Source organism: Canis aureus, chromosome 22, assembly GCF_053574225.1.
Source record: "Canis aureus isolate CA01 chromosome 22, VMU_Caureus_v.1.0, whole genome shotgun sequence".
Classification (NCBI taxonomy): domain Eukaryota; kingdom Metazoa; phylum Chordata; class Mammalia; order Carnivora; family Canidae; genus Canis; species Canis aureus.
Window position 1 is genome coordinate 24,186,391 of NC_135632.1, and position 19,901 is coordinate 24,206,291.

General features: G+C 43.0%; 1 protein-coding gene across 18 annotated transcripts in view; it reads right to left on the reverse strand.

Annotated features, from left to right (window-relative positions):
• NEK11 (NIMA related kinase 11) overlaps positions 1-19,901 on the reverse strand; it is a 256,069-nt gene that overhangs the window by 9,606 nt on the left and 226,562 nt on the right. For 11 of the 18 annotated variants that reach the window (XM_077865206.1, XM_077865224.1, XM_077865204.1 and 8 more), the window contains one exon: positions 1,962-2,761. The exons of 3 other annotated variants lie outside the window; for them this stretch is intronic. In XM_077865206.1, coding sequence (XP_077721332.1) covers positions 2,491-2,761 — 271 coding nt within the window. In that variant the 3' untranslated portion in view covers positions 1,962-2,490. Of the gene's footprint in view, positions 1-1,961; positions 2,762-2,897; positions 3,020-19,901 lie in introns of those variants that run through there. 4 more of the 18 variants (XM_077865219.1, XM_077865217.1, XM_077865213.1 and 1 more) reach the window with 3 other exon arrangements.

Sequence of the window (19,901 nt, forward strand, 5' to 3'; positions counted from 1 at the left end):
TCTGAAATCAGTTTGGTCATAAAAGGATACGGGAGCTCGGGGGCGCTCTTCCTGGGGGTGAGGTCTCTTACCTGCCAGCATGATGGAAATGTCCTGGGTTTCCTTCAGTGTTCTACCCTCGTAGCCGGCACAGCTTCTGGATCTGGCCTTGAACAATATGCTCAAGTTCAGAATTCTGCAAGGTCTCAGATTCCACCCCCAGGAAGGAGCCCATATTTGAGGCCTGCTTTTCCTGCCCCAGACACAGGAGCTTTAAGGTGGGCAAGATGACTGTCACGGGCCAGCCAGCATGCGGTGGGGGGCATCATTAGCTTTGGGAAGAGGCAGAGTGAAGATCTGTGCTGGCCTCCACACCTCTCCATGGTGTAAAGGTGTTGAGAGAACACACAACAGTGATGTTCACAAGCTCTCGAGCATGGCAGAGGGTGTGGGTTCCCATGGCTCCTTTGGTTGCAGAAGTGGGAATGAGACATAGAACACGGGGACCATGCTCCCTCGTCCTTGGACTGATCCCATCAAATTCCCTGCAGCCAAGGTAGTCACACTTTGACCTTCTTCCTGCCAATCAGCATTCACTGGGAGGCACCTGAAGCTTTAGGGCCCTTCTTTCCTGGTCCTCACACCACCTTCAGAGACATCAGTGAGATGAATCAGTACCACCACCACTACCACCACCACCACCACCCCCACACACACACAGCAGACCAAAGCACCGCTCCAAATACAGGGAGGAGAGGCAACAGGAAGAGGGTCCTCAAACAGTGGTCTGAGGGTGGTTCTCACCCCAGGACCGTCAGCATGCCCTGGGAGCTTGTAGTTAACGCAAAGTCTTAGTCTCCACTCAGACCTACTGAATCAGAAATGCTGGGGATGGGTCCCGAATCTGTTTTCACAAGCTGTCCCGGTGATCCTGACGCTCAGATTTAAGAAATTCTAGTCTAAAAGGCACTGCACTGTGCTGGGGCCATAGCACCGGCCACAACAGATCGTAAGGCAACAGGCCGCTGGCCTCAGTGGCCTCAATCGTTAGCCAAAGGCAGAATGCTGAACTCGGTATCATCCGTGCGTCAGTTTGGCGACCAGCTCCTCTACCCTGGATGTCTTCTCTTTGTAACTGAATATCCCCTGAGCCCTGATGTGCCTGCCTCATCCCACCCCCGGTTATAAATCTCCAACTTTCTGGGGCAGCCCGGGTGGCTCAGCGGTTTAGCGCCGCCTTTGGCCCAGGGCCTGATCCTGGAGACCCGGGATCGAGTCCCACGTCGGGCTCCCTGCATGGAGCCTGCTTCTCCCTCTGCCTGTGTCTCTGCCTCTCTCTCTCTCTGTCTCTCATGAATAAATAAATAAAATCTTTAAAAAATAAAACAAAATAAATCTCCAGCTTTCTGTGCTGTATTTGGCACTGAGCCCCATCTGTCTCCCCTATGTTAATAGTCCTGAGTAAATTCTTCTCCACCGTTTTAACAAGTGTCAGGATAACAGTATGTTTAAACCCGTGTACGATTAAGGAGCTCCTCAAGCAAGTGTGCCGTAGCCTCTTGGTTGCAAAGCCACATGCAGAGTGGTTAAGAGCACAGATGCTAGAATCAGCCAGATGTGGGGTGACATCTCACCTCAGCTCTGCTACTGAGTAAATAAGCAGGTTCAGTAAAGGATGGGGGTAATTTCTCCTCTCTCTCCCTCTCCTTTTCCATGAAAAGATCCAGTGACATGAGGCCCTTAGAGTCATAAGCACTGAACCCAGTAGTGGCACATAATTGGCACCAAATAAATAAAATATTAGCAGCTCCAGTAATTATTATTACATAAGTGTGTTACATTGCTCAACATTCTTCTAGATAAGAAACAGATAAAACAGGTGATTTATTCTGTAAGCAGGGAAAATATATTTATTAAGAACAAAAGTCTTCAATATTCCATGGAATATTGAAGAATATTGAAGAATATTGGAGAATAACTTGGAGAATAAATCACAGAAGAGAACATCTTTTTGGATTTTTTTAAGTCCCAGTCCTTAAATATACGCACATCTTGCTTGCTAGCCGGGGAAGGGCAAAAGTGGGCCAAAACCAGTTCACTTGAGACAAATATTTGTGGCGCCTGGTCAGCAGCTCAGTGCTCAGCGACCTTCGGGGACAGGCTGGCCACAGAGCACAGGGAGGGACCCGAGGCAGGCACCGAGTCTGTCCTCCAAGTGGAAATGGTAAATGGTAGATGGCTTCTTCCAAGCCATCTACCTGGATGTTCAAGGAGAAGTACCTTGCGGAGGTACTTCGGCCAACCCTGTGGAAGCCCTGGGGATTTGGATTTCCAGGAAGCCACACTTGGTCCACAAGCTTTCCTCAGAGGATAGAGCACTGACTGGCCCAGGACTCAGAGGAGAGGCAGACAGGTTTACTACCCTCTACAAGACTCACTCCTCTTGACAAGGAATGGAAAGTGAAGATGGGAGCTCCAGCCATGCACCCATTTCCCATAATAAAGTCCAGCTTATGTGTCGAAAGGACTCGTCCCTTTGAACGTGTTTGCTTTTGACAGATGTTGGTGAGGGTTCTGGGGTGTGGGCCCTCGACCCACTGTGATCAGCAACTGCTCCTCGAAGTACAGGAGCTGGTCAACCTCAAAACAGTCACTGGCGTGAGGCACCACTGTTTCTAGAGCTGCCCGGATCTCGGCTTCACTGGCCTTCTGGCGCCTTGCTCTCTTGAGGTAGTCGTAGACCTTCTCAAATACCTCTGCTCCCAGCTTCTGCATGGCTGACCTGCCACACAAGTTAGAGGGGACAAAGAGGAGTTTTACACATTCGGGTCGCCCACAGAAATGTCTTTTTAAATCATTTATTACACAAACATTGTACTTTTGAGATTTAGGGGAAAAATAAGACGCAATGGCTCTACCTTGAACACTCAACAGTATTTAATATTTCCTGAATGTCGATTATCTGCCAGGTGCCTTCTGGGGACTGGGAGCAGAGCATTAAACAAGTTAAGTCAGTTCCTGCCTTCATAGAGCTTGCCTTCTAGGGTAGAGAATAAACATAACTTAAAAAATACACAGACAATAAAATGTCAGGCAGTGCTATGTGCAATGGAGAACAGTAAATCCGGGAGGGAGGGAGGGAGGGAGGGAGGGAGAGAGAGAGAGAGAGAGACAGGTGAGGGGCTGGACAGTCCCCTGAGAGGTGTCCTTTGAGAGGTGTCCTTTGAGGCCAATGCCAGGGAGTCCCAAGGCTAAAACATGTTGGAGAAATATCAAGAAGGCTAGTGTGGCTGGAGTCTGGAGAACAAGGGGGGAAAGAAGAGTGGGATACGAAGTCAGAAATCAGGTTAATGAGGACACTGAAGTAACCAGGAGGAAGAGGCCAGGGAAGGGGATGTGCTTTTCTGCGCCCTTCACCTTTACAACAGCTCTTTAAGCAGACTCCCTGCTGAGTGCAGAGCCCAACGTGGGGCTCCACCCAGGACCCTGAGATCAGGACCTGCGCCCAAACCGCCCAAACTGAGAGTTGGATGCTTACCTGACTGAGCCACCCAGGCGCCCCAGTGCTTGACTGTCTTTAGCATTTTAATGTGGAGGTCGGGGTGCGGCCCACGGTCCCTGCTCTGCATCTCTTTACTGCCCCGCGTCCACCTTCCTCACATCATTTTTTTTTTTAAGATTTTATTTATTTATTCATGAGAGGCACAGAGAGAGAGAGAGAGAGAGAGAGGCAGAGACACAGGCAGAGGGAGAAGCAGGCTCCATGCAGGGAGCCCAACAAGGGACTCGATCCCGGGACTCCAGGATCACACCCTGGACTGAAGACGGCACCAAACCGATGAGCCACCCGGGCTGCCCCCTCACATCATTTTAGAGCAGGCTGCTTCTTGGATCCACCTGGTGGCCTGACTCCAGGGCATTCGAGTTTGGTGAATTTCCTTCTCCAGTTCAAAACTGTCATTTTTAATGCCTCCATGCTGTTCCACTGAATTTATGTGCCAGCACTGACCGAGTCATTCCTTCACCTAACATTTAGCTTTTTTTTTTTTTTTTTTTTTTTTTTGCTATAACACTGAGCAAATGTCCTCAGGAACACAGGTTTTTCATCCAGGGGAATGTTTTCTGGCTTCCAATTTCTATGAGTGAGGCCGATTACCTGAGTGTGTTCCCTCTGTGAAAAGCCATATGTGCGTTTGTGACTTTTGTACTTTTCTGTATACATGTTGAACTGAATTAAAAGATTTTAAAAGTTTGTGAGAATGGAATTGTTGGGTCAAAATGCATAAATATTTTTAGGACTTTAGCCTTAAAAAATGCTTCTTTATTCTTCACTTCAGTGGATTTGCTGAAAAGAAAAATCAGTTTTCTTTTTTTTTTCCTTCAGAATTTTTAAAGCATTACTGCTAGACAGTGCTGATGGTAACGCTGACAATAACACTGAAGGCATTAATCACAGGCTCTAATTCATTTTATAAGCTTTTCTGTTCAATACTATTCAACATTGCAATCTCTAGAACACAAGCATCCAGGTTAGGTATTGTGGCAGACAAAAAGAAGAGTAAGTAATTTATCTTGCTCTAGTTTAGAGGCTAGAAATTATAATGTTAAGATGGATATTTTAAATTTTAACTCACTTTTTAATGGTACTTCAGAGCTTACGAAATCCTTTTACATTCATTATCTCAAATGATCCTTGTGAACGAGGCAAGTCATTGAACATTTATCTCTACTTGATGGATGAGAATAAGTAGGTTGACTTTTGCAAACTCACACAGCTAGTGGCTGTCGGAGCTTAAACTCAACCACAGGTCCTGTGCTGGGGAGATCGGCAGCCTGAGGGCCCCAGGGTGTCCAGCTTGAACAGATTTCCCACCTTCTGCCTGGAGATGATCAGGACCGATCTCAGGGTGCCTCACATCCCTCGTCACCTCAGTTACCTCCAGAAACCCAAGCTTTGCTTTTGCTAACATTTAGCAAACACTGTCACGCCCCCACTCACGGATGACTTCGGTAACTCGCATGCTCTTTCTCCCACACCTGACTCCTGTTATCATTCTCGTGGCATCAGTATTCTTGGTGTCTCTGACTTTGGACTGTCTCATATCCAATGATCATTTTCTTTACCCTCCTCAGTTCCCCGCTCCTGTGGTCATACCCTTGACCTCCTCAGCACCAATAACCACAAATTGATATCAAGCCTTACACTCCTCAACCATTCCTTTATACTCTTCGCCACAGTTACTCCAGCTATTCTTCTACTTCATGGTTACCTTGCAATCCTTTGGCCTGTCACCATGTGTCCTCATGTCCCCACTTCCCACTTTTCCTTCATTATGTTTCATGGTCCATTATTATAATCACTATCTTGCAAACACCCTTGGCCTTTTTGCTCCCCTCTTGCTGTGTCAAACTCCTCTGGCAAAGTTGTAAGGGTTAAACCCAGAAGCCCATTTACTTAAGCCTGTACCTGAATGAAAGAGCATTCCAGGAGAAAAACACTCAATTCTGCCAACAGGTCTCATTAAAATTATTAACGACTGCAATTTAAAATAGCACTCAGCACTGCCCATGGTCCTACTATACTTCTCTGGTATGGTTATTTTTTACTGTTCAAGTTAACTATTTCACACTTTCTTCCTTATTCTTTACTCTCAAACTTGCTAAGCCCCACCCTCCCTCTCAGCTGATGACTTTACCTAATATCTCAATGAGAAATAGAAACAAACACGTAGATATTCCCTATCTTCTCAGTGCCCAAACTGCCCCACCTACTTGGCTTTCCCTCTGTCCCTAGTGAAGGGACCATCTGTGTTCCCATGAAAGACCATCCTCTTCCTGAATGCTCTGAATCTAGCCTGTCACCAGCTCAGTGGCCTTTCTGTCTGCAGCTATTTCTACATCTCCTGGAGCATATGCATCAGGAAAGAATATGCTCCAGTGCCTTCTTTTAAACAAGAAGCTTCTCGAGACCTCCATATTCTCAGTTCACCTGTTTCCCTTGGATCACTTGGACCTTCATCACTAGCAAAGTATCTTGAGTCACAAATGGCTGCTGTTCCTACTTTCTGACTGCACATTCTCCTTCAATTCACTCCTCTTGGGCTTTGGTTCTCATTCCTTCCATAAGCTACTCTTGCCATGATCTTCATGTGGCTAATTCCTCTGGTCTCTTCATTGTACATATCTTACTTGACATTCAACAGCTGGCTACTCTCTCCTTCAAACAACCTTCTGTTGTTTTTGGCAATATCACTTTCACCACGAGTTTTTCTTATCATGCTCTCTGCTTCTTTTTAGCCTCTTTGCTGACTTCTCATTTTGGCCTCTACATTTCAGAGTCTTTAATACCATTTATAGGTTGAGGACTTCCTGTATGTCCTCCCTTTGGGCGTGTGAATCAACTGCCCACTTGATACCATAACCGGATATCTAAAGAGTGTCTCACTCAACCTCAATATGGTGGAAAAAAAGAACTATCAATTATAAATAAATACAAAGTGCTATGAAAGTGGGGAAAATCAAACACTCATGGAGGAAATAAGGCACCGTCTCACTTGGGCCATAACAGCTGGAGGGAAGCCAGATGGCAGCCAATAGTGAGGTCACTGGGATATCAGTGAATCAGTTTGATGGCTGAGAAGAGTGTGTGAAGAAGAGAGTGAGAAGCAGATAAACATATTGTTAAAGAAGCTTTGGAATCTGGGCACCTGGGTGTCTTAGTGGGTTAAACAACAGACTCTCTCAATTTCAGCTGAGGTCACCATCTCAGGGTTTTGAGATCCAGTCCTGTATTGGGCTCTGCACTCAGTGGGGAGTCTGCTAGGGATTCTCTCTCTCCGTCTCCCTCTGCACCTCCCCTCACATGTGCACAGGCTCGAGTGTGCTCTCTCTCAAAAAAAGAAACTTGGGAATCTGACTAGTAATATCACCCACTGATATGAAGCCTCAAAATGTTCCCTTAAACTATAATGACTAATAGTTTTTGAGCCTTCTCTATGTGCCAGGTTCTATTCTGAGCATCATTTCATATCATCCCATTAAATCCTATGCATATGATGTTGGTATTTCCATTCTATAGATGAGGAAAGTGAGATATAAGAGGGAATTGAATAACTTGCCCATCGCCACATAGTTTTTAAGTGGTGGAACTGGAACATGGATTCCAGTAGTTTCACTCCAGGACTCACTTTTCATCACTATGGATTCAGAGACACTGGAGTTGAATCTTGGCTCTACCTGTCACTGGCTGTGTGGTGTTGGGCCAGTTACTTAACCTCTCTGGGACTTGAATTTTCATAGTTAAGTGGAAATCACATACACACATGTATCTTAGCCCAATACCTGTCACCTACCAGCTGCTTATTTGCCATCATTTTATAGTTGTTTTCCTGATGCTGGATTGCACCAAAGTCCTACTTCAGTTTAACTGTAAGCTTCAAGCAGTTTTGTAGTTCTACCTCTGGTTAAGAAACTATTTTATAAGTACTTTTATCTTCTCTGACTGAATTTGAAAAGAAAAAAAAAAAGTGACACAAGAAAGCCAGTGGCAGAGTAGGAGTAAAAAAAAAAGAAAAAGTAATTTTGTAGAAATAATCACAAAAACCTATTTTAGCAGAAAGCATTAAGAGAACACATAGATTACTCTTCAGGTGTAGTTTAAGGAAAGCTTGAAAATGATTTTACAGACTATAAGAAATCCCTGAACATTAAATATGTATGAGGCACTACGGGAATAAAATGGTACAATGTATTTCCCCTCAATACTGTGGTCTTAGTGATCATTTAGTGTTAACAAGCATCAGGAATATTTATTAAGGATAGATTTTGTACCCCTTCTGTCCACATCTAGTAGTTCAAATGGCTATCTCTGAACCTGGTGGGCAACGACAGAACAGATCTCTCTCTACAGAGGCAGACAACTGCCCTGCCAATGCACAGGTGATATATGGCACCTCCAGTTGGGATATGTGACTTTCAGGCCCCTTTTCGTAAATGGTGCTTGACATCTGCTTGGTCCTCCCTGGCAGCAGAATCTTGAGTGCAACTGTTGGTTGGAAACTGTTCAAGTTAACCTTTCCTATAAGGATTGTTTGTGACCTAAATACTGTCCATTGTTTATGTAGTAAATGTAGCTGGGTAAATACTGACTAAAAAACAAAATCCAGCTTGTTTATGAGATACACCTAAAACACAGGGCATTGAAAGGTTGAGAGTAAACATAAATTAAAAGATGTGCCAGGCAAATACTCAAAAAAAAAAAAAAAAAAAAAGCTAGAGATTGCTGTCTTAACATGAGACAAATAGATTTTAAGAAAAAAAAATGCATTACAGTAAAGAGTGCCACTCGATAATGAAAATAGTTCAACTTACCAGGAGGAAATAAAAATTCTAAACCAGTATGCATCTAATAAAGTAGAATCAAAATATGTAAAACATGACCAGGAGAAATTGTCAGGAATTTCCCCATAGTATAAGATTTTACTACATTTTGCTCCGGTATTGATAGATGAAGCATTTGAAAAATTAGTAGTGACATAGAAAATCTGAATATACTTAAATAAGCTAAACTTAAGAAACATATATAGGACCCTGTCCCTCCCTGACAATTAGAGAACCCTTATTCTTTCCAGATTTTCATAACATTTACAAAAACTAACCATATACTAGATAGTAACTCAAGGCTCAACACATTTCAAATAATAGATATTACACAAAATTTAGTTATCTGATTACAATACAATTGAGAGAAATCTGTAACAAAGATAGGGATTAAATAGTACCATGTTTGTAAATGTATTTATTCTAAATAAATTATGGGTCAATGAAAAAATCAGGCACGCTATACACAAACTCATTTGAAGCCAAAAGAAAAGTGATAGGTACTTCTAACACTGTAATATTTCAGTGTAAATTTATTCTGACACTCAGATCAGAAAACATACTGTAATATTTCTGCAATGATGCATCAGAGTATTTTAGAAATCATAAAATAGAAACTTCTATTTTAAGGGGACTCTTCCTGTTACCTAAGATTTGAGAAGACAGAGAGTGCTCTTTATGCAGTTCACCTTAAGGAAGAGGTTGTTAAGTTTGCTCTTTCTACAGGAGGGGTGGAAGGAGAGATGGGGGGCAGGAGCCACCCCTTTAGTTAGAAGGGTATCTCAAGTAAAAAGATCTTACATTTTCAAATGAAAAGAACTACATTTTCATTCTTTTTCATCTATTTCTTCATATGTTACACATGTTTTATCCATTTTATTCTTGTGTTTAAAGTCCTTTAAGTATTTAAGAGATCCTAAAGGTCATCTTAGTCCAGATGCTTCATTTACAGGCCAGTGCTCTTTGGGCTGGATCACCATCCTGCCCAGATGGATAGTGGACACAGGGGAGTTGGATGAAGCCTCCCTAGGCTTCTGAAGAAGCTCCAGCTGCCTGGAGTCAACCCCCAACATGTGTTTGGCTGACTCCCCAGCTAAAAAACTCCGTTAAACCACAAGAGAGTACTTTCTTCCCTGACCATTTCCTCCAAACTCAATCTTTCATCCACCAAATTCCTTTACTGACTTCCTCTCATGTTTCCTTTTAACTTGCAAACAATATATTTTATCATGGCTATTTATTTACCCATCAATAATGACTGCTCTGTGTGCCCTCTATCGATCTTTCTTAAGGGTTCTGAAGATGTCAAACAAAAATATCCATATGTTTTTTAATTTTTTATTTTATTTTTAGTAATCTCTACACCCTAAGTTGGGCTTGAATTCACAACCCTGAGGTCAAGAGTCACATGCTCTATGGACTGAATCAGTCAAGATCCTCTGTTCTCATGTTTTAAATATCATTTTAATTTTGCAATAATCTCACAGTTACAGGAAAGTTACAAGTATAATACTAAGAACTCTTTTTCTCCCTGAGCCTTTTGAGAATAAGTTGCTAACCTGATGCCCCTTCCCCTCCATACTTAGTGTATGTTTTCTACAAATGAAGACACCCTTTTTACATAACCACAGAATGGCCATCAGGATCAGGAAATTAACATTGATATATTACTGTCATCTAATACTCTAATCCATTCACATTTTCCCAATTGGCTAATAATGCTTCTTATAATTAAAGGATCCAGGTCAAAATAACCATGTGTAGTATTTAGTTGTGTCTCTTCAGTCTCCTTCAATGACCTTGACACTTTCAAAGGTTTGAAGCAAGTTACCAACTCCCACCCTCTGGTTATCTCTCCTCTCACACATTAGCTGAAAGATAGGAGTAGAGCCTTCAGTTATCTTGGGACATTATTAGAGAGCTTTAGCTACACCAGTTCAAGAAGTTTCTCCCTTTCTTTGGGGTTTAAAAAATGCTCTGGTAGTAATAGAATCTCATTGCTTTTGGGTGCCTAGTTCCAGATTCTTCCCTACAGCTTTGTTCCCTATATACTGTAGGAAATAAGGGTCCTCATAAGGAAAGGAAGCAGCTTGTGAAGTAAGTTTCCAGAGGCTCAAGAAAGAATGCCTTGAGCATGCTACTCACTTAGTATCTCTACCTGAATAACAGGTAGAAATCTCATGCCCAACTGAATTTCTGAGCTCTTTCACCAAATATCCTAACACTGTAGCCTTCCCCATTTCTGTCCATGTCAACTCTTGCCTTCCATTTGCTCTGCCCCCAACCTGTGAATTATCCCAATTCCTCTCTTACTCCATTAGTTCAGCATTTGTTGTAACCAGACAGGTTAGTAAATCCTATCATCTCCATTTTCAAAATGTATTCAGGATGCCGACTTCCACTACTGCCCTGGTCCAAGCCACCACACTCTTACCCAATTGCTATAATGGCCTCTCAGTTGGCCTTCAGCTCCTACCCTCTCTCCCCTATAATCTGTTATCAATTCAGTAGCCAGAGTAAGTCAGATCCCTTCACTCTCCTGCTCAAAACCCTGTCTTGGGCTCCCCATATCACTCAGGGTGAAGTCAATGTCCTTGCAGTGATCTAAAAGATCCTGAACCATCTTCCCACCATGCTTTCCAAATGCATCTCCTCCCTCCCTCTTCTCCCTCACTCCATTCCTCTTATACTTGCTCCTTGCTCTTCCTTGAATACCCCAAGCACACTCTATCCCAGGCCTTTGCACCTGCTGTTCCCTCTGATGAGAATGCTCTTTCTCCAATATCTCTCTCTCTCTCCTTCATCTCCTCCAGTTGTGTGTCCTCATGTAATCTTTTCAGAGGGACCTATCCAGACTGCCCTCTTTAAAACCGTAACTTTTACTCCCCTTCTGCACTGTCTATTCTCTTTCCCTGCTTTGTATTTTCTCAGCACTTGACACTTTCTAGCATACTGTGTCCTTCCATAATATTTTATGATCTGTCAGTCACCTCACTATAGAATATATGGTCCATAGGGCATGGATAATTTTCATCTTTCTTGTTCACTGATCCCATTACCTAGCACAGTGCCTGGCACATAGTAAGTACACAATAAATACATGTTGGATGAATGAATAGATGCTTTGAAAGCCAAATGGAAAAGGAACATGGTGATATCACACAATCTTATTTTAAACATATGCATCTCTATGGTTTAGTCTAAGAATTAGCACATGGTGAAACTGTAACCTAATTTTGCCAAGTAGAAGATCACTTTTGTAATCTTTAGTTGTTGTTTTTCAAGATAAAGCTCCAATTAAGTGCCACCTTCAGTATGATTATATTTTCATCCCTATTTCAAATGGATTGGCTTGATGTGACCTATATAATCGATCCTCTCTGGATAAAAATGACCGTGTATTTTTGAATGGGAAGAAACAAGCCTGACTTAAAAAAAATTCTGTGTGGAAAGACTGTGGTTGACGCCTGACACATGGGGCCATCTGGAAAGCAACTGACATCTGCCCACAGATGCCAAAAGCCCCGCTGCCCCAGGGCACACATGAGGCCTTGGAGAAGGAGGACCCCCAGAGGCCCTCCACCCCGCAGAGGGAGAGGTGGCCACCACTGTGCTGTTCAACAGATGGCACTGGCTGCCCAGCCAGTTAAATAAGGCAAAGAGCAGCAGCAGAGGGGATGTCAGCCTCCTGCTCCAGACAACATTCTAGCTGAACAGCAGAAAATGTTTAACATTCTCCCCTCCTGGAAAACAACAAGCAATTTCTTTTTGGAGGTGGGTGGGTGGGCGGGAGGTGGAAAGGAACACGTTTCCACCAGTTTTGATAGGTCATCCAACTTAAAAGCTCCCTCATCCCTGATCCCTTTAGACTAGCTAATAGGAAAGTGTCTTGTCTTGCCCTTTCCTCGGAGCTAATTGGCTTTGGCAGACTGTTTCTCTGCCCGGTAGAAGCTCCTCAATAATTGCTACATTTATATTTTTATTTCCAGATTAATTAGTCACTTGAGGAGTAAAAACTAAAAGTGAAGGACTTTGTTTGCCCTCAGGTCCGCTCCCTGATGGGGCTGGAAGCCTTGGGGACAGAGAACCTTTCCTAGTCATCCTGGCATCTGGCGTGGTCCTGGCCCCAAACCGCACTAAGTTGTTCAGTCAGCACATGTTTAATGAGCCCCTAGTACATGCCAAGTGCCGGGAATGCTGCCCGAAGCTTGTGACCTCACAGAACTTAGATTTTAGTTAGAAGAAGGCAGACAATAAGCTAGGTGATTTAAAATTTTTGTCAATGCTGCAAATAAAATGAAACAGAAATGGAAGAGAGAGCGAGCTGCCCAGAAGAGGGTTGGGATGCCTGGCTAGGGCGAGGGCAGAAAAGATGTTTGGTCCCAGCCTTCTTTGGCCCCCCAGGTCCTTTCATGTGGACCAGCGCCCCCCCCCCCCTTGATCAGCCATCACACAGAGGAAACATTTGTGGGGGTGCGGCAAGAGTACCAATGGAGGCTTACACATGCCTCAATGATTAAAAGTTATGAACCAAGCTAACAAAGTATTAAATAAGATATAAGCTACCTCAGAGCGCCTGGGTGGTTCAGTCAGTTAAGCCTCTGCCTTTGGCTCACGTCATGATCCTGGAGTCCTGGAATCAAGCCCTGCATCTGGCTCCCTGCTCAGTGAGGAGTCTGCTTCTCCCTCTCCCTCTGCCCCTCCCCTCTGCTCTGCTCTCACAGGTTCTCTCTCTCTCTCTCAAATAAATATATACAATTTTTAAAAATACATGGTATTCCTCTTACCTTGACAAATTAACTTTATAAAGACCTGGAAGGCCAGGTTTGCATTCAGCATTCTGATTCCTCAGAGTTCTGCATTGGAATAGGGTAGAGCTGGGTGAGCCAGCCCCTGGCCCTTTATCCCTGGATGTTGACCTATCCCCTTCTCTTTTAACCTGGCTCAGATTCCCACTGGGAGGGTTTTTTTTTTGTTTTGTTTTGTTTTTGTTTTTGTTTTTTTTTTGGGTTTTTTTGCACACACATTTGATACCTTGGCCCTTATGTCCAAGATTCATGCAAATAGCTTCCTGCAAATAGCTTCTCTGTGGTCTCCCTCAAGATTAGAGTGTGTAAACTGGCAGCCGAGACCACCCATGGGACAGGAGACCTGAGGCAGAGGCCCACAGACTCTGGGAATGGGTTTGAGGCCCTCCGGGGGAAGAACTGCAAGGCCCCAGGTAACTAGGGCATGGTCTAGAAGAGGAGACACAGGCTCTGAGTATGCACACCCCCTTGGCTCCTTGGCCTCCCTGCTTCATGGAGAGGAAAATGTCTGGAGGATGACCAAAGTGGCACCCTCTACAGCACAGGCCCAGCATCCCCCTTTGGCCTGGGCTAGGAGGTACTAGAGGATGGAGGCTACTTTGCTAAAGTAATTAAGAAAGACCTCTCTGAGGGGTGGGAGTAGGAATGACATTTGAATGGAGACTTGGATGGTAAAGATAAGTCATCTCTGCCAGGATGTGGGAGAAGAACACTCCCAACGGAGGGAAGAGGGGACGCCCACACACTATAAGCCCTGTAAGAAAGAAGACGGCAGTGGTTGGGACCTAATTTGGAGGAGGAGATGACAAGAGATGATTGTAGGTGGTTAGGCAGAGGCAGGGACCTGGGAGGTGGAGGTAAGGGGTCCTTGATCCTGGATGCAAAGAGAAGCCAGCGATCCTTTATAATGGTGTCAACATGGGTATTTTATAATAAGAAAATTCAACCCAGAGAGGAAAAGAATGATTTAAAAATCAGAACTTGGAATTTCTGAAAAGCCCTGTAAGGTACCAAGGAGTTCATCTAATCGAACACTTTCAGTCTATAGACAAACTGATTCTAGAATAGGAATGAACACTAGGTTAAGGATGGTGGATCTTATCCTGGGCCCCCACTGTGATGGCCATACATATAAAATAAATATAGAATAAGTAAGTCCTCTTGTTCTTCCTTCTAGTCAGTAAGCTCCCCTAAAAAAATGCACTATGAAACGTTGGCCACTTGATTGGGTCCTTCCTGGCTGAGTCACAACTGTGCTTCCTTTGATCAATTCCAACCACATTTTTTATTTTTCAAAAATTATTTTCACCCCAGCCTTGCTGAAGGGGAAGCAAAGATCTGAAGATAAAAGAAATTTTCTTTTCAAACACAATAAGAGTAATTGAATTTGCAAAGGCAAATGAAGAGAAATCACAAAGGAAAAGCAATTAGAACCTTAATATATTTGGAAGAATTTGTCAGAGCAAAGACGTGAGAAACTATGAGTTTCCTGGGAGAAGAGTGAATTCCAAAGGCAGCCTGTCATTTGGTGAGATTCCCCAAAGGTTCCCTTCTAGACCAAACTTTAGTCAGTCCTCACCCCTGCTACCTAACCAAGTTCCTACTGATAACTTTCCATTCACTGACTCCTCTCCTATTGGCCACCCATAAATCCCCTGTGCCTGAGGTATTTGGAGCAGAGTTCAAGCTTTCTCCTCTATTGCAACAATCTTTTCTTTTTCTTTTTTTTCTTTTTTTAATTTTTATTTATTTATGATAGTCACACAGAGAGAGAGAGAGAGAGAGAGAGGCAGAGACACAGGCAGAGGGAGAAGCAGGCTCCATGCAGGGAGCCCGATGTGGGATTCGATCCCGGGTCTCCAGGATCGCGCCCTGGGCCAAAGGCAGGCGCCAAACCACTGCGCCACCCAGGGATCCCCTCTTTTTTTTTTTTTCTTAAGATATTATTTACTTATTTGAGAGCGAGAGAGGGAGAGAGAGCAAGAGCAGGGGTTGGGGTGGGGAGGGGAAGAGAGAGAAGCAGACTCTCACTGAGGAGGGAGGGGGACATGGGGCTTGATCCTGAGACCCTGAAATCATGAACAGAGGCAGAGTCAGACACTTAAAGGACTGAGCCACCCAGGTGCCCCCTATTACAACAGTCTTGAGAAATCTTCCTTGCTTGTTTAATTGTCGGGTGTAATTTTTCATGGACCGAGTTACCCCTCAATGCCAGACTGACTGTCACTGGGTCCCACATTACAAACTGTCCAGATTTGGAACAGCCATGTCTTGGTAAACCTGAGACAGTCCCGGTGCAGACACCGGAGTGTCACCACCAGCAGCACCCATTCCACTGTCAAAGTGTCCTGGCCTGAACAATAATTTACATTATTTACCCAAACATAGTGTGAAAAGTAAGGGCTAAATTGTGCTGGAGGCCCTCAGTGACAAGAGGACCTGCAAGACTTTGAACATGGTGCTGCAGCAGTTCCAATGAACAAGAGAGCAGACTCATCAAATGAGAATACTCCTTTCTGGTCCTGACTCCCTAGGCACAGTTACACTAGATTTGTATCATTTTATGTCCAAAGTAAACTGTTTATCCATAAATGAAAAATGACAATTTTCATCACTTCGTTTCTTAAACATGTTCATATGTTGCCTTTATCACACCTCTCCTTCGAGGATGACAGAGGGGTTTTATCACAGCACACTTACCAGGAAAGTGACATCCATTGGGGGGAGGGAGTGAGGGAGTGAGGGGGCCCAGAGACAGGGAAACCACAAAGGCCAATGTGGAGCAGGCCTTAGGAAAAACAACTGAGAGTGGGGGATCAATACCTCATTCTCTGGTGAATTGCATTAAAAGACTGAAATAAGTTTGCAAAACAATAATCGAAGCTGACAGCTGCTCTTGACAGGTTAGGACAAATGAAAATTGAGCTGGGCTTTCACATGCTGTGGGGAGCCGGGCAGGACAGGCAGGAACCCCTCAAGCCTTTCACTTGGAAACACCGGGTTTCTTAATTGTCTCCTGTCCTGAAGCCAAAGGAGAAGATCCCTCATTAAGGTGAGGCTTGCCGGGTGGTTTTGAAAAATGGCCTTTTTAGCTACTTCCACCTGTCTGATAGTATCTGCAAGGAGCCCTTCTTATCCTGCAGAGCTTCCCCAAGTCTGGTGGAATGGGAGAGAACTGCAAACTCTGTCAGCAGGATCTCAAGCATGGGCCTTCTGGCACAGGCAAGGTAGGCAGTGGAGGGGGAAGGATTGGATCAGCTAATCTCCAAATTAGGAGATCTTCATCCTCCTGGGAAAGTCTGCCACCATGGACTCTCAGCATGGGTTTGTTAATCGCATTTTACAGGTAGCAAGAGTTGAATGAAGAAAGAGCTAGGTCACTGAAGGGGAGCTGAGCCTCCTGACTTCGGTGTGGCTCGGTGCACCTGAAGGATGAGGGCTATTGATTTTTTTTAAAATAATAAATTTATTTTTTATTGGTGTTCAACTTGCCAACATACAGAATAACACCCAGTGCTCATCCCGTCAAGTGCCCCCCTCAGTGCCCATCACCCATTCACCCCCACCCCCCGCCCTCCTCCCCTTCCACCACCCCTAGTTCATTTCCCAGAGTTAGGCTATTGATTTAAAAGAAAAGGAACAAAGGCCATCAGAAGGATGCTCTACTGAAAGCTTGTCACGCAAAACATGGTCCTGCCTGCAGCATCACATCGCAGGAGAGCTGGTTAGGGGTACAGGATCTCAGATCCTAGCCCAGACCTGCTCAATCAGAATCTGCATTTACCAAGACCCCAAATGGGTCCAAATCTTTGGGATGCAGCTAAAGTGGTTCTAAGAGGGAAGTTTATAGTAATGTAGGCCTACCTCAAGAAGCAAGAAAAATCTCAAATAAACAACCTAACCTTACAACTAGAGGAGCTAGAAAAAGAAGAACAAAAAAAACCCCAAAACAGTAAAAGGAAGGAATAATAAGATTAGAGAAGAAATAAATGATATGAAGCCAAAAACAAACAACAACAATAGAACAGATTAATGAAACCAGGAACTAGTTCTTTGAAAAGATCAACAAAACTGACTACAGGCCAATATCTCTGATGAACATAGATGCAAAAATCCTCAACAAAATAATAGCAAACGGAATGCAACAAAACATTTAAAAAATCATTTGGCATGATCAAGTAGGATTTATTCCTAGGATGCAAGAGTGGTTCAATAGTTGCAAATCAATCAGCATGATATATTGCATCAATAAGAGAAAGGATAAAAATTATATGATCATTTCAATAGAGGCAGAAAAAATATCTGACAAAGTACAACAATGATTCATGATAAAAACTCTCAACAAAGTAGGGTTAGAGCGAACATATCTCAACATGATAAATGCCAGGTATGAAAAACCCACAGCTAACATTACAGTCAATGGTGAAAAACTGAGAGCTTTTCCCCGAAGGTCAGGAACAAGACAAGGATATCCACTCTCACCACTTTTATTCAACATAATACTGGAAGTTCTAGCCACAGCAATCAGACAACAAAAAGAAATAAAAATCTTCTAAATTGGTAAGGAAGAAGTAAAACTTTCACTATTTGCAGAAGGTATGGTAATATATATAGAAAACCCTAAAGACTCCACCAAAAAATCATTAGAACTAATAAATGAATTCAGTAAAGTCACAGGATATAAAATCAATATATAGAAATGAGTTGCATTTCTATACACTAATAATGAAACAGCAGAAAGAGAAATTAAGGAAACAATCCCGTTTACAGTTGCACCAGAATAATAAGATACCTATGAATAAATCTAACCAAAGAAGTGAAACAGCTGTACTCTGAAAACTATGAAATATTGATGGAAGAAATTGAAGACAACACAAAGAAATGGAAAGATATTCCATGCTCATGGGTTAGAAGAACAAATACTGTTAAAATTTCCATACTATCCAAAGCTCTCTACAGATTTAGTGCAATCTCTATCAAAATACCAACAGTGTTTTTCACAGAACTAGAATAGACAATCCTAAAATTTGTATGGAACCACAAAAGGCCCCTAATAGCCAAAGCAATCTTGAGAAAGAAAAACAAAGCTGGAGGTATTACAATTCTAGACTTCAAGTTATGTTACAAAGCTGTGGAAATCAGAAAAATATGGTACTGACACAAACACAAAGATCAACAGAATAAAATAGAAAGCCCAGAAATAAAGCCACAATTAAATGGTCAATTAATCTTCAATAAAGAGGGAAGAACGTGCAATGGAGAAAAGACAGGCTTTTCAACAAGTGGTGTTGGGAAAACTGGACAGCTACATGCAAAAGAACAAAGCTAGACCACTTTCTTACACCGCACACAAAAATAAACTCAAAATGGATCAAGGACCTAAATGTGAGACCTACAACCATAAAAATCCTGAAAGAGAGCACAAGCAGTAATTTTTCTGACATTGGCCAAAGCAACACTTATTCTAGGTATGTCTCCTGAGGCAAGGGGGAAAAAAGCAAAAACAAACTATTAGGACTACATCAAAATAAGAAATGTCTGCCCAGTGAAGGAACCAACTGACAAAACTAAAAGGCAACCTATGAAATGGGAGAAGATATTTGCAAATGACATATCCACTAAAGGGTTAGTGTCCAAAATACAGTATATGTGCTGTCGAAGCGAGCACTAGTGTCCAAAGTATAGAAAGAACTTATACAACTCAACACCAAAAAAACCCCCCAATTAATGCAATAAAAAATGGGCAGAAGACATGAACAGACATTTCTGCAAAGAAGACATACAGATGGCCAACAGATACGTGAAAAGTCGCTCAATGTCACACATCATCAGGGAAATGCAAATCAAAACTACCATAAGATACCACCTTACATCTATCTGTCAGAAAGGCTACAGTCAAAACACAAGAGGGGTGCTGGGTGGCTCAGTCAGTTAAGCATCTTACTCTTGATTTCAGCTCAGGTCATGACCTGAGGATTGTGGGATCCCAGCCCCACAGCAGACTCCACACTGAGTGTGTAGCCTGCTTAAGATTCTCTCTCTCTCTCTCTCTCGTACCTCCCAACCCCTGCTTGAGCATGTAATTTATCTCTCTCTAAAACACACATACACACACACACACACACACACACACACACACAAAATAACAGGTGTTGGCAAGGATGTGGATGAAGGGAAACCTCTTATACTGTTGGTGGAAATGCAAACTGGTGCAGCCACTCTGGAAAACAGTATGAAGGTTCCTCAAAAAATTAAAAATAGAATTACCCTATGATCCAGTAATTGCACTACTGGGTATTTACCCCCAAAATAAAAAAACACTAATTTGAAGGGATAAATGCACCCCTATGTTTATTGCAGCATTATTTACAATAGCCAAATTATGGAAGCAGCCCAAGTGTCCATCAACTGATGAATGGAGAAAGATGTGTGTGTGTGCGCACAAATGTGTAAAATTCAGCCATAAAAGAATCAAATCTTGCCATCTATAACAACATGGATGGATCGAGAGAGTATAACGCTAAGTAAAATAAGCCAGTCAGAGAAAGACAAATACCATACGTGGAATTTAAGAAACAAAAACAAAAAGCAAAGGAAAAAGGAGAAGGAGAAACAAACCAAGAAACAGACTTAAAAAAAAAAAAAAGTTTTATTTAAGTAATCTGTACATCCAATGTAGGTCTCAAACTCATTGACTCTGAGATTAAGAGTCTCGTGCTCTTCTGACTGAGCCAG